This window comes from Poecile atricapillus, chromosome 9 (assembly GCF_030490865.1).
Source record: "Poecile atricapillus isolate bPoeAtr1 chromosome 9, bPoeAtr1.hap1, whole genome shotgun sequence".
Taxonomy (NCBI): domain Eukaryota; kingdom Metazoa; phylum Chordata; class Aves; order Passeriformes; family Paridae; genus Poecile; species Poecile atricapillus.
Window position 1 is genome coordinate 12,196,281 of NC_081257.1, and position 14,140 is coordinate 12,210,420.

The 14,140-nt window shown below is 42.2% G+C and overlaps 1 protein-coding gene across 21 annotated transcripts in view; it reads left to right on the forward strand.

Moving 5' to 3' along the window:
- Positions 1–6,556, forward strand: part of SLMAP (sarcolemma associated protein) — an 84,126-nt gene extending 77,570 nt beyond the window's left edge. For all 21 annotated transcript variants that reach the window (XM_058844936.1, XM_058844955.1, XM_058844944.1 and 18 more), the window contains one exon: positions 25–6,556. In XM_058844936.1, coding sequence (XP_058700919.1) covers positions 25–114 — 90 coding nt within the window. In that variant the 3' untranslated portion in view covers positions 115–6,556. The remainder of the gene's footprint in view (positions 1–24) is intronic.
- The last annotated feature ends 7,584 nt before the right edge of the window (positions 6,557–14,140 follow it).

Consider the following 14,140-nt stretch of genomic DNA (forward strand, 5'->3'; position numbering starts at 1 on the left):
GATTTCTTTTTTCTCTCCACACAGAGACAATGGCCTTGGATGCCTGTGATGGCAGCTTTGGTTGCTGTAACAGCCGTGGTGCTGTACCCAGGCCTAACCAGAGCTTCTCCATGAGAACTGTTGTTGAATCCATACACCGTCCTCCCTTTAGAAGCTGGCAACATTCATATACTGAGGGAAAACAGATTAATTCTCTTCCTTTTTACCTCTTAATACAGCACAGCTCTGCGTGAGAACAGCAGTAGGGTCATTTGCTTTAAACTGTATAAAATGTATCTGTCTATAAAGAGGGAATAAAATTGTGATTCATTATACTGTGAGCAATATTTTTGCTTACAACTTCATGCAAGTTTTAAATTAGTATGTTTGGATTCTGAATACTATAATGGTGGCCTAAAGCAGGCTTCTTGGTACCAAATTGTGCTAATGGCTAGGGTTGTGGACACTGACTTTAGAATCTGATTGCTAGACTTAAGAGGAAGATACTGATTTGGACATCCAAGCCAAGTAACCTTGCAGATACTTGGGAAACAGATGCAGTGTGCTCAGTGCCTTTCAGTATGATCTATTTTTTTTTAAACTAGCGTGTCATTTTACTTGCTGTTAGTCACTGAGCTGTTGGGAACAAGACTTAAGAAAATTTCTCTTACCACGCCTTTCAAAGGAAGCATCTTTTTCTTTCATAAGGATTGCTTTATTAATGGGTTTTGGGAATAAACATAATTCATGTCCAGCCTTAAAGAGATAGAGATACTGATGGTGAAGACCAGCCTAAAGTATTTAGTGTGAGCGTGTGCGAGTGTAAGCCTGTGTGTGTTCTTGAGTGAACTAAGGTGTTTCTGGGAGCAAGTACTTGGTCATTTGATGGACATAGTGCAGTGATTCAACTTACGTTAACTTTAGTTTGAATGTAATTTATTAAATTTCATATATTTAAAGAGATATGTTCTTTAAAAGTATGAATACCTTCTCACATATCACATGTATCAGTTTATTTTTTCAGTCATTTGATACTTTCTGACTTGAGCTGGAGAAGCTCTTTAGAATAAGCTTTTGTGGACGTAACTTTATTAAGAGAACTGTTACAGTACGTCTGTGATCAGCTGAGAAAGTCTAGATACATAACATACTACAAAATTAGAATCATATACCTGATGAAGTATTGTCAGGTGAAGATGATTTTAATTTGGTAGTAAAATTTTGTGGCTCCTTATCACATGGCTGTAAGTATGATGCAGTGGTCCCCATTACAAAGTTTATTTTCCTTATCTAAGTACTATAACTATTGCTATTTGCTGACTTTTGGTGGGAATCACTGTAGTTAGTGCTGAATTAAATGTAGACCGTAGTTGTCTTGTTCAGCTCAACAGTTCTGTCAAAAAAGTTTATTAAAGACGTAAATAATTTTTTTAAGAATGGTAAAGTAAAATGACTCTGCTAAAGGAAACTTCAAAATAGGGAGGTAATCTCAGCAATTCAATTGGCTTTAAAGAATGTTATGGCAATCGACAGATAGTTTCAATATTTAAATAGAAATTTAGTATATAATTTACTTTGTGAGGTTTTAAGGGTCATTGTCCTTTAATTAAAGGTTCTATCTTAAGTTACATGGGATTTGCTAATGGGAGGATTATTAGTTGGAGAAAATAGTCCACAAGTGACTTGTAGGAAATAACTATTGTTATTTAGTTCATTCATTTCATCCTTTTCATCCTTTTCAGTTGCAGGAAGCCACCCAACCACAGAACACTCGTATGCCAGTGGTACTTAGTACCTCTTGTATATAGGTTATTGCAAATATTGTTCTGAAATGCTTAACTTCAGAATTACATTTTTTTAAGTAATTAATTGTTTTAAATCTATTTTGTAAAGATATAAAAATACAATAGAATTTCTGGAGTACAGATTAAACTATTTGCACTAACACACGTGATGTGCATGATTTAATAAAATAATACTCTCCCTATGCATGTTTGAGTTGAATGTCATTTGAAAACAAGAGATTCATGCTAAGTTTCTTTTGCACTAGATATTGCCACAGTTACTAGGCACAATGTCTGCAGCATGTACAGTAAGAGCAAAAGACTTTTTTTTTTTTTTTTTTACCTTTTATTTCACATTTGCACTGGTTTTAGTTTTAGTCTAGCTGATCCCTCTGTCTGTGGTTTTCAGAAGGAAGTGGGGTAGGAGGGAGTCATGGAAGGCTTGGGAACTTATTGCCATGGAGGAGGAAAAGATGTTCTGAGCTGCAGGGTGGATGTGCCCATGGCAGGGGTGGTGACACGGGAGGAGCAGTGGCTGCAGGTCCTGGGCAATAGAGGAAAGCCCTGCTGGGGGAAGGGAGCCTGATGCTGCCTGCTCACCTCTTTAGTATCTCTAACTCCCTCTTTGTCCCTCTTTCAGCTACTGTTTCTTTTGCAGTGGATTCCCTTCCCTTCTCCCTGCTGGTAGCATGTCCAGGTGGTGTGAGCAGGTGGAGTCTGGCAGAGCCAGGGGTCTCTCCCCGCTGCCAGCAGGGAAGGTGCCAGGTTCCCTGGGGACAGCTGGGGGAGCCCTGCACCACAGCAGTGCTGCCTGGGGCTTAATTTTGTCCTTGTGTTAAAGACAAATGTTGTGTTTTCAGGAATCTTTAGTGCATCCGAGAGCTGCAGTTTGAGGCCCAACTTGGTTGTATTACAGGAGAAATACTTCTAATTTCATTATGTGCACGTATACATATTTATATTATATACACAGGTGCATAGTACACATTGCATGGGGGTTTGTGCTTACAAGTATACCCGTGGTTCCCTAATACAGTGCCTTTTCCAGGACTTCTTGACGTGTGCATGTTCAAAATGACGAGGAATGAGCTAAAATGCACAGTTCACTCTTGTGTTGTGAGAATCCCTGGAGAAGGGTTGGGTAACTGGGAAGCTGCTGTTCTTCAGTGCTTCGATACTAAAACACCAAGTGGAGTTATTTTGCAAGGACTCCTTGCACAAACCTTTCTGGTTTTTTATTGTCTTTTTTTTTAAATGGTAAATCTGTGTGCTCTTCTACATTCATATTTAGGTTCTTTCTTTTGTAAGGCTTGATTAGCTAAGCCTTGGAGTTACTATACCGAGCAGCTTTTCACACATGTGAGATGCTCCACTTGTAAAACAAGTCCTCTGAGCTTGCACTGAAGTTTCAGTTTTTAAAAAGATTCCTCATAGTAGCAAAGTTAGGGAGTTGTTTTATCAGTTGCTAGTTCAATTTGGAAGATTCAGTATAAGTCTTAGACTATCTGAACAATTCTTCAGGTTTGTCCTGGTGTCTTGAGTGAGGCACCTTTTTTAAATTCTGAAAGAATTTACCTACATGGGGACTACAATAGCAGGCCTTCTATTTAAAAATATAAATATGTGAAAAATATAGTGTGATTTTCCTGTTCCTTGTAGCTGAATTAAATGAGTTCTTCCAGAGTCTTTGCCTCATCCTTTCTGCAGAATGTCTGGATTTTTTGGTGCTAAATGGAGAATTGTGAGCCTGCACAATATATATTGCAAGAGTTCTCATAAAACAGAGAATTAGTATCAGTTGACTGGTAGCTGAAGCAAAGGTAATCAATCACCTGCATGTGTATTTGTGGGTTATATCCCTATGTTATTTTTCTAATCAGGTCTTCTGAGTATGTTACCTGTTCCAGATTTGTGTGCTTTATGTAAGATTTTGAATGTCTCCTGCCTTAATCCATAGGGTTCTGCCACTTGCAAGAATCATTTCTTCAGCTTGAATCTTCTCCATGAAAAATCCACTGCTGAATTCATTCCACCAGCAGCATCTGAGTGCTTTAAAACACCAGGTCATCACTATGGCTTTTGGGAAGCCACTGTCCTTTGCACTGGCTCTGCAAGTGGGGCTGGCTGGATTTCACCAGAGGCCTTTTCTTCCCTCTGGCTGTTCATCCACCATTAGTGTTTCATTAGCAACTGTCTCAAAATTTCAAGTCTCCATTAATAATAGCAATTGATCATATAACAGAATTAGAAGCCATATTCCTTCCTTCTCTCTTGCATATACCTCTGGGTCTGTTTGAAGGGTGATTGCTTCCTGCAAACAGCTGCATTGAATTCCTCAGATCCAGTTGATTTTTTTCATCCCAGTCCCTCTTTGCACATGCTTATCAACACAGAATTCCTCTTTCTTCTCTGGTGGGGAATTAGGCTGCAGTATAGGGGATTATTTTCTGGGCTTCCTGGGTTTTTACTTTGTACCAGCTTGTTGAAAGTGAGCAGAGGTTTGTCTAACAGAGCCAAGTTCTTCTGCTTGGAAGAGAGGGGCTGCACCCATTCCTGTTTAAAAGCTGGGTGCTACCAGTGTCCAACTAAAGGCTCCCAGCAGAAGAAGGTAAATCAGCAGTTGAAACACAGGTTTTGATGGCAAAGGACATTACAGGCTCAAGTTCCCATTTGTAAAGGTAAGGGGAACTCATCTGATCACTAATCTGAATATCGTAAGTCATAAAACTTCAGTCTGATTTCATCAGCAGCAGTAGAACATCAAAAAGTTCAGCATTTGTTAGAAAAAAAAGAATTCTTGCTATAAGAACTTCAGAAAAAGGATCAGTTGCCTGTGTAGATAAGGTACGTGAGCATCTACTGTTCTCTCAAAAAAAAACCCCAAACCAATCCCCAACCCTCTGCTTGAGTTCATCTTCCTTTGGCTTCCAAAAATTGAACTGCAGTACATCTCTCTTGGAGGATGTTCTTTTGCTGCAGATGTTGTCCTGATCCAGGGATTTGACATACCGTGATCATACCTTCCAATCTTACTTTATATGAATGGATTGAATTTTTAAATTTTTTTCTTCATCCCTCTAGTTTTTGTTGTCAGTTTTTTAAACAATTTTTTATTTTCCAAATGTTCTCTTTTGAAGAGTAGATGCCAGAATAGAACATGTCCTTACAGTTACTACCTACTAACATCATATGAAGAGACAATAAGCTTTATATCCTGCTCTGGTATTCTTGTTAGATTGTCTACCAGAACTTTTTTTTGGGGATTCATTTGACTTCCAACTTCTAGATTTTAACCTTGTCAATCAAATCACTGTACTCCTCATATCACCCCAGTATGAGGTGCACCCTGTGGTATCTGACTTTGCAATACTGTCTGGTAAAAACCACTGTGGGCAGCGGGCCCAAGCAGCAGCCTGTTCCCATGACTGTTCAGCACAGCATTGACAGGGTTTCTTTTCCCTTCAGGTTTTATAGGGATTGCTCCTGAAGCTTTATTCTAGACTATTGATCATACACTGTTGAACAGTACTGAGAGAAAAACTGATCCATGAAGCACAGTAGGGAAAATATTCATAGAATAATTCCTTCACTTAGTTTTTACAAACTGACAGCTGTTCTGTAACCTGCATTATTAGTTACAGTGATAAATAGTGGTGTAGCAATCTGACTTTTATTGGAATGTCATAATTTACAGAAGTCTTGGTTTAATAACACTAATAAACTCATTTTTTAAAAAAAAAACTTTGAAAAGGGAAATTTTATTTTCTAAATGCTTTGACAGGTATGAATTATTTTACATTCTTGAATTTTTTGCTGATTGCTTCCTATAGATTGTTCTATGATTTGCTTACATTTTAGAGTGAAGCAAAGCCAGTCCTTTTCCCAGGATCAGACATTTTACTCTCTTCCCTCAGCCCCAGCATGTTGTTTGCACATTACTGACACTGCCCTCTCCAAGCATTTAAAATTCAAGGTTGTTCATGTGACTGAGTTTCTCGGTGTGCTCAGTGAGCATCATTCCAGAGCTGGTTGTGCCTCAGCTCCAAGGCACCGAGGGATGTGGATGTGTGTCCGTGCTGTTCTGGGATTGTGCTTGCATGTGGTGGATCAGGACATAGTCACAGGTGTTTAGCAGCCATGAGAGTGAGAGTGAGGGTGTAATTGAGATTCTTGGGTAAATGGTTCTCAGCTGTGGGAATGGAGATGTTGGCAGGGAGAGGTAATTCCTGTGTTATGTCAGGTGAGACATTGAAAATGCCAATGTACTGCCAAAGCGTGTCATCCCTTCATCGTGTCTGATGAACAAATCCAAAGCCTGGGTTCAATAAAAGCAATGTTTTATTACCTGACTGTATTAGTCAGTAAATTGAGACAAAAGAGTGGAGTCATCCATACATTCTGTTCTATTGGAATAAAATGTAACCAAAAGCTTACCTGTATTTGTTTCAGTACCCATTGTTGGGACATGGATTTTTTTTTTTTTTTTTAGGAACACCGCACACACACTATGAGTGGTAAAGTACTGCCTTCAGTATGGAATGAATTTGCTATTTTAATCTTTTCATGCTAGATCATTTATGAAGTTTATATTCTATTTATATTTCTTGTAAGGAGTTCTTGCTCTGGAAAATAATTTTATTGAGTATGTCATCAGTTTTGATGTGACAAAACTACTTCTTGTCTTGAATACAGTGGCTCTTACTTTAAAAATGTTCCAAATATGCAATATGTCTTTTGGGATGAATAAATGGTAAAAATTATGAGAATAAATTTACATCACAACATAAAGCTGATTTGTATTGTACATAGTCTTTCATTCAGCCTAACTCCAAATTTCAGCACTCTACAACCTCTGAACCTGCTACACTCTGCTTTACTGCGTTAGAAGACAAGTTACTAACTAGTGAATTGATTAAAACTGATTTCAATATTAGAATTTATTTACCTGTTTACTTTGTGCAAATGGAATTTGCAGCCACATGACCTTCCCTCCTGTGTGTGACATGGTAAAGCTGGGCTCCAACACATCTGAGCCCAGGGAGAGAAGGGCTGGAGCACAGGATAGGAATGCAGCCTTGGTTTGTGCAAGAGTTTACATGGGTTTAGTGGTAAGACATCCTGAGGGGATCAATCACAGATCATTCTTTAACAAGACCAACAATCCTACAGTCTTTTATCTCCACTGTAAATCAGAGGGAATTCTGGAGCTCTATTTCAGTGCTGACTCAAGAGAAGGACATTGAATGAGTCACATAGTTTTCAGCAAGTTTGAGGAAGGAAAGTCTCCTCCCTGTTTGGAGACTGTGTGGTTTGGATCCACCCCAGGGTGCAGTTTAGGTACACATCGTTTCACTCCAGGCAAGCAATAAGTGCTGGTGTTAGACCCAGATAGCTTGTCTCTTCTATTTTTCAATTAAAAAAGTTAAAGTCATAGTTAGCATTAAAATATTCTTCCAGATGCAGTAGATGGTTGGAGGGGAAGGAAGCCTAAAAAGGTGGTAAATATATCTGCTGCTCTTCACGGGACATTGCTGGTAGTGCTTAGTGTGTTACAAGTTTGACTGGAATTCCTGTCTCCCAGCACAGAGTGCTTTTCCTTAGACCCTGAATGATTTTATTTCCGAGTAATGCTACAGGTAAAAGGTGGTGATAGAGTTTGCTTTTTTTAAAGGTTCAGTGTCAATATTCCAGGCTCAGTAGGTGTGATATTCAAGGCATTTGGTGTTTCTTTTATAAGTGTAGCAGCCACAGCTGACTGGCAGGTTTTCTTTTGCAAAACCTGACTGGAATCCAACTGTAGTTGGCCATTGTGAGACATTTATTGTTCTTTTTTTTTTTTTTTTCTCCACTTCATAATTATTGCAGTGGCACATAAGCAAAGACATAGCCTGTGGCAACTTCACGGTCGTTTTTTAATTGCACTTCCAGCCTTGGGTTGGCCAGGTGTTGGTGTGCCTGTGCTACATGTTGCAGCAATAGTACATCCTTCCCCTGCAGACTTCTCTGAACTGTAATTCTTCTTTGGAAAAATTGTGTCCCAGCCAATAATAAATTATTAACAATCTCCCTTATCACTACTTTACATGATTGCCTTTGCAGGAAGTGAGGGTGTACCTTAGCACATCCATGTCCCTCTTCAGGAGGATGTTTAGTAGACAAATGCCAAAAAAATTTTGGTGTCTTATATGGTGTGTCTCGTTTGAAATGTAGAGAGTGGTAAAAAAATATTTACCCCACACTGATGTTTCTTCCAGTAATTGAAAAACAAATACTGGAATAATTCCATCTGAATGAGCACTTCTGGGATGTTTCTTTGGTGAGAGCTGAATTGCTTTGTCAGATGTGTAGGATGTTGCATCTGCTTGGAATGTGAGTCTGTGAGACGTCCCTGCTACTGAATGACTGCCTTAGATGGGCAGGGAAATGTATCAGGGAAATCTTTGTTGTAAAGTTTGTCAGGATGGAAGATGAGCCACGTTATTGGTAATTCTCAATTGAGGCACCTCAGTTCTGCTCATATGCATGTGGACTCATTAACAGTGGTGTTCATTTGGTTCATTTAATGTAAATTGTTTCCAGTTCCCATGAAATACATTTCACTGGAGATTATTCAAACATGGTAAGTTTTCAATTGTAAAATAGAGAACAATAATTGCTTGTTTAGTCATATTCTGCAGCTGTGTGGCTTAATGTTTTAATTTCTTGGACTTAAGTAAGACCTCAGTGCAACCTTAGACACTTCATCAGAAAACTGCTGTATTATTCTTTAGATTTTGAGCACATTTTGGAGTTCTTCAGTCCTTTTGGTTGTGAAGATACTCTGAAAATACGAAGTTCTGTGTGATGTGAAGGTTGTTTTCTGCAGCCTCTGAAGTGCAAGCAGTGGATTTGTTCTGATGAGTATGGCCATAGGTGTCCATGGCCCAGGTGTGAGAGCCATCCCCACCTGAGGAGAAAGCGGATGATGACTCAGGGCAGAGTCACATCCTGTTAGCTGGCTGGGGACACCACCACTCCACTCTTCCTGCTTCTCACTAATGAAAGCTGAGAAGCCATAAAAAAGAAGCCCTTTTAAGTGTGAGAAGGGCCAGTCCTTCAGCCATCTGTGGCTGTTCAAATCTTGCCTGCAGGTATCTCACCTGCTCAAAAGCAGCTCCGGCTCAGCCCTGTGTTTATGGAGGTCTCGGGGTCAGTGGCTGGTGGCTGCAGACCCAGGCACACACCAGCCTTACCTCCCTGCGGCTGAGAGCTGCTTTCCTCTGCAGTCCCAGGCTGAGGTGGTTTGCTGTGATGTGGGTTCTGCTCTACAGGTGATTACAGCTGCTCCAGTGTCTGCCAGTGCCCAGAGTGGCAGAGAGCGGAACCCCAGCAGCTGGCAGGACCCATCTGAGGAGGCTGTGAATGCCCATGAGTGACAAACAGTGTCTGGCTCTTGCATCTCAGCGTGCTGTGGTCTGCCTTGTGGGGTTGGCTTTCAGCTGGAGTCTGGTGTATATGTGAACAGGTGGATTTAGGTTGGATATAGGGAATAAATCCTTCCCTGTGAGGATAGTAAGGCCCTGGCACAGGTTGTCCAGAGAAGCTGTGGATGTCCCATCCCTGGAAGTATTTTGGATGGGGCTTTGAGAAACCTGGTCTATTGGAAGGTGTCCCTACCCCATGGCAGGGGGTTGAAATGAAATTATCTTTAAGGTCCCTTTCAGTCCAAACTGTGCAATGATTTTGGGACAGATCAGCTCAGCTGTTCAGAGCAGGTGCCAGTTACACCAAGGCTGTGGGTTTGATCCCTTTATGGATCATTCAGGAGTTGGACTCCATGATCCTTGTGGGTCCCTTCCAACTCAGAATATTCTGTGATTAAGTGTATTTATCCAGTTTCTGTTCTACAGTGCACATTAAGTGGATGAGCAAAGCTGTGTTTGCATGGCTTCCTGAATCAAATGATCATGAAACAGGCACAAACTGGTGTAGCACAGCTTGAAACTCCACTTATCTATACATTCTGTTTTAATGGGATGAGGCTTTGTGTTTCTCAATGCAGTTTTAATGGGATAGAGGTTTAGATAAAGGTATTTTAAGCTTTTAAAATTCTGCGTGTTAGAAGGGTGAAGCTGGAGTTGTGATTCATGGTGTGTACTGTGTGCACAAATCTCTGCTGAGACATCTTAATTTGAAAGAGGGGTGTTTAAAACCTTCCCCAAACATATTGGCTGCCTCCCAGTAACTTTTAAACTGGCATTGAAGCTGGAGAGGATTTTTTTCTTTTGTTTCTCTGCTGCATTGCTTAATGCATGCAAAACTGAGTCATTTGGAGTCGGCTCCTTAATCAAGGAGCTTCTACTAACAGCTTGAGATGTCAAATCACAAATTTCAAATACATTTCAAAACATGTTTTGTGGTGAAAAATACTTCCCCTGCAGCCTTCTTGGGGGTGTCTTTGCTGGTAGTTGCTGCTTCTGTTTTTCCTCAAACATGTCAGGGTGGTTTTGCTGAAATAAATTATTTGTCACCCTCAGTACACAAAAGCCCTGGTAGCTGTGTTGTCTCTGAGCTCCCCAGCAGCCCTGTGCTGGATGTTTGGTTGTTTTGGTTTCCTGGACAATAAACTGGTGGCCTGAGAAGCCTGACCTGGTCTGTATCACCATGAGGGGTGGCAGGAGCCTGCAGGAGGAAGCTCCAGGTGTCTTGAGAGGAAGGAAATGAAGGGAAAACAGCGTGTTTTGGGGAGCGTTCCCACACAATGCAAGGGAGAGGCATGGGGTAGGGGGCACATCAGGAAGGGAAGGGTCAAATGGGTCTGGGAAAGATGTTCCTGGGTTTTACCACAGAGGGAAAAAGTACTCTTCCAGCCTCGAAAGAGCATTCCCATCCTCTGCCTCTGTCTGCTGCCTGCCTGAGCCGGTGTGGTTGGTGGTGGAGAGCCCCAGCTGCTGCCCGGGGCAGGGGGAGCTGCCCTGTGTGACCTCGGGAGCAGCGAGAGGGAAGGTGCTGTTTCATGTTGAATGCACTGTGCAAGAGAGGGGCCTCACAGGCAATATCTGCCTTCCTGCCCTACGCCTGAACCTCATGGGAAGCCTGCTCCATTCTTATCCCCTTCCTGGCATTGACCCCTGGGTCCGCTGTGACCTGAGGCTTCCTGTCACCCGTGCAGGGCCAGCACCATCCACGTAAGAGCCAGGTCCACGGGCTTCTCTTGCCCTGAATGCAGAAGATTTCTCCTGCCTTTTACAACAGAGAGGTGACCTGGAGCTGTGTTTGCAGCATTAAGCAAGTGAACAATAAAATAGTTGCCAGGGGATTTTAACTGGAGATGCCCTTCCAGTCACTAAGGTGTCCAGGAAGCAAAGTCTCTGGTCTGGGCAGTCACAGCTGGTGGGATGGGATTTGGTGGAGGTCACGTTGCAGAAAGCAGCTGGGTACGCTGCCACCGGGGCACAGTGCCACTGCAGGGGGCAGAGCCCCTGGTGAAAGCAGCTCTGCTGGCCCAAGTGCCAGGGTTTGCGTAGGGCACAGTGGAGGGTGCACCTGAGCCTGGCTGCATCAGGAGAAGGTAAGAGCTGGGAACATCTTTTCTGCTGTAGCAAGAATGATGTTGGTGCCAGTACATCCCCTGCGTGGTCTGAGTCCTGCCTTGGCTAAACTGTGTTCTGTGAGTGAGATGCCTTTGATGCATCTGTTGCCTCATTCGTTGCCTCATCCACAGAGCTTGGCTTGAGCCATCCCTATGGCTGAGACAAAGATCCTTTTAAAGCTTAAAAGAATCTTTGTTCTAGTTTTGTTTTGTCTAATTCTCACTTGTATATGGTAATGTACATAATATATATGGAAAAAATTATCTTCACTTAAATGTTTTTTTCTCTGTACACATGCCAGTGGAAAATGCTTCATTGATACTACTACAATCCTGCAGACCCAGACAATGCAATTCTCAATACTGTTTCAATCTACATTTACTGACAAATAAAATAGTTTGTTAATTTTACCAGAAGCAGATGTCAACTTTCTAGACTCAAAGCAAAAAAACCCACAAACCAACAAAGCCCCCAAAACAAAAGGAAGAAACCCCTTTAGACTCAGTGTGTGGCCTAAATGCAACTGTCCCTATGCCTGTGCTGCTAATTGGGCCCTGCCTGTCGCCCTCATTAGCCTTTGGGCTTTTGGGCACTGCTGAGAAGGAACAGTCCCATTACAGGGCATTGGAAGAGTTGTTACATGATGTCTCTCTGTGAGAAGAAAAATTCAGTTCACACCCTGTAAGTCCAAACTATAAGGTAAAAATAATCCCTTTCTATTCTCTCCTAAACAGAACTGCTCCTGGAAAGCAGAAACAAACCCTAGTAATTGCTCTATGTCCCTGGAGTCCTTAACAGAGCATCTGCAGACATGACAGGAACAAGACCTGCTCCGGGATCCCTGCAGTTTTCCACAATGGCAGAGATCAGTTCATGCGTTACTGTTTCAGTGCTCTGTGTGTGCTCAGTGCTGTGACATTACAAAGAAGATGACTTTATTTTCCTGCTGCAAGGAGGTTGAAATCTTAACATCCTGAACATATGGAAGGAGAGTTTTCTCTGACTGTCAAAAATCTCATAAAATGTAAGCTGGGGGGAGAGGGGAGGCCACGTGCATGCTCAATGTTCAAGAAAAAGCTATTTGTGCTCAGTGTAATGACAATATTTTTCAGTTGCAACTCTCCTGTGCAGAAGTTTAATCTCCCTGCTGTGGACAGAGTGAGAGCAGTGAGAGCTACATCACTTTTAACATGGCCATATTTCTAAGAACAAAAGGAAGCTGTGTCAAGTATGTGATTTGGGTCACTTTTTGCACCTTTTCTTGTCTGTGCTTCTATTTATGCCCTGGCCAGTTCTTACACTCCCCAAGCTTGTAAGAAAGTAGACATGGTTAATAACTTTAAGAGGAAAGAGACTGGTTTCCTACGTCTGATCTGAGCACCACAGCCTTTATTTATATAAACAGTGACATCATCTTCTATTGCAGAACGGGAACCCTAAACAGTTAAAGGAGAGCAAATTTTAGGAAGTGTCCTTATGAGACAAGTGTGGTTGATTTTCAAGTGTGTATATTTAAGAAAGATGCTGTATCCTGAATCAGATAAGTTCTGTGAATCTGACTTTACTCCAATTCAAACTGCAAAAATTAATCACTTTTTTTTTCCTTTTAAACTGTGTAAAAATTGGTGCTTGCAGCCTGCTGGGGAGTGTGAAGAGCAGCAGAGCTGGCTTTTTTGTCCACTTTCAGTTTCTGCCAGAAATCTGCTTTTGCACTCCTCCAAAAGCCTTTTTTAAGTGGCGCCTGACCCATCCAGTGATGGGAACAGCTGCCTTGTTCCCGGGATTCAGTGTTACTCATCCAGGGGATGGTGTTCAGGTCATTGCTGAGCTGCCAGTAAAGCACTCGGTTTCCTACTGGGGGGGTTTGCTGATGTCTGTTAGAAAATATCACCACAGCCATGTCCAGTCCCTTCTCCATCACACAGCGTGCAGGAAACGTGCATCCTTTTGGCCAGAGCTGAAAAAGCAAAACCATACACCACAGTATGGCTGAGTCACTGCCAAGGGTGAACATCTGCTCTACAGCTTGTCATTCATCCCTTAAAGATGTCCTGTGAGCAGCCAAGAGCACTGGCCTGGCTGGGTTCTTGCACCTGTTTTGTACCTGAATGGGTGCACTCTCTCCAAAGGGGATGGTTGCAGATTGGCACGCTGCACCTCTGTGCCAGCTGCACATGTGTGGCAACACATGGACCTGCCTGCTGGAGAGAGAATACTCTGGTTTTTGCTCACTTGGATTTTCTGTGCCATATTTACTGTAAAGCAATACTCCTGTAGTGAATTACCATGAGGAAAGCAGACAAAAGCTCCCCATTTCCTAGCAGCTGCCTTGTGGCAGGGACATGTCTCTGCGCCTCTTGTTGCTGTCAGGAAGTGACTCCATCTGTGCTGGTCAGGCAGGGACAGAAGGCTGAAAGTTCTTTGGGTTGGCTTGTTTGTTTGTTTGTTTAAAAATTAACAAGTGTTTAGAAAGCATTAGTGATTGTTTCCAGTGAGTTTGCTTTCAAACCTGGCCTCATGCCATGGGAAAGGCTGGGTTAAGTGCCATTGGACACTGGCGGGTGCCACAGCTCAGTGTCCTCCAGCCGTGTCCTGAACCAGAGAATCTTCTGTCCTCTTTGAATTGTTTCCCCCATGAATGAAGGCAAATGTTGCATTTTATGAGGGGCAGAACAGCATTTCCCCAGCCTTCCTTGTGTAGTAGCTGGTGCCATTTTTCTTTGGATTTAAGCCAGGGCTGTCTCAGCAAACTTTTGGGTCAGATTCCTGGTTTCTCTCATCCTGTAGTTGCCTTTTCCTGTTGCT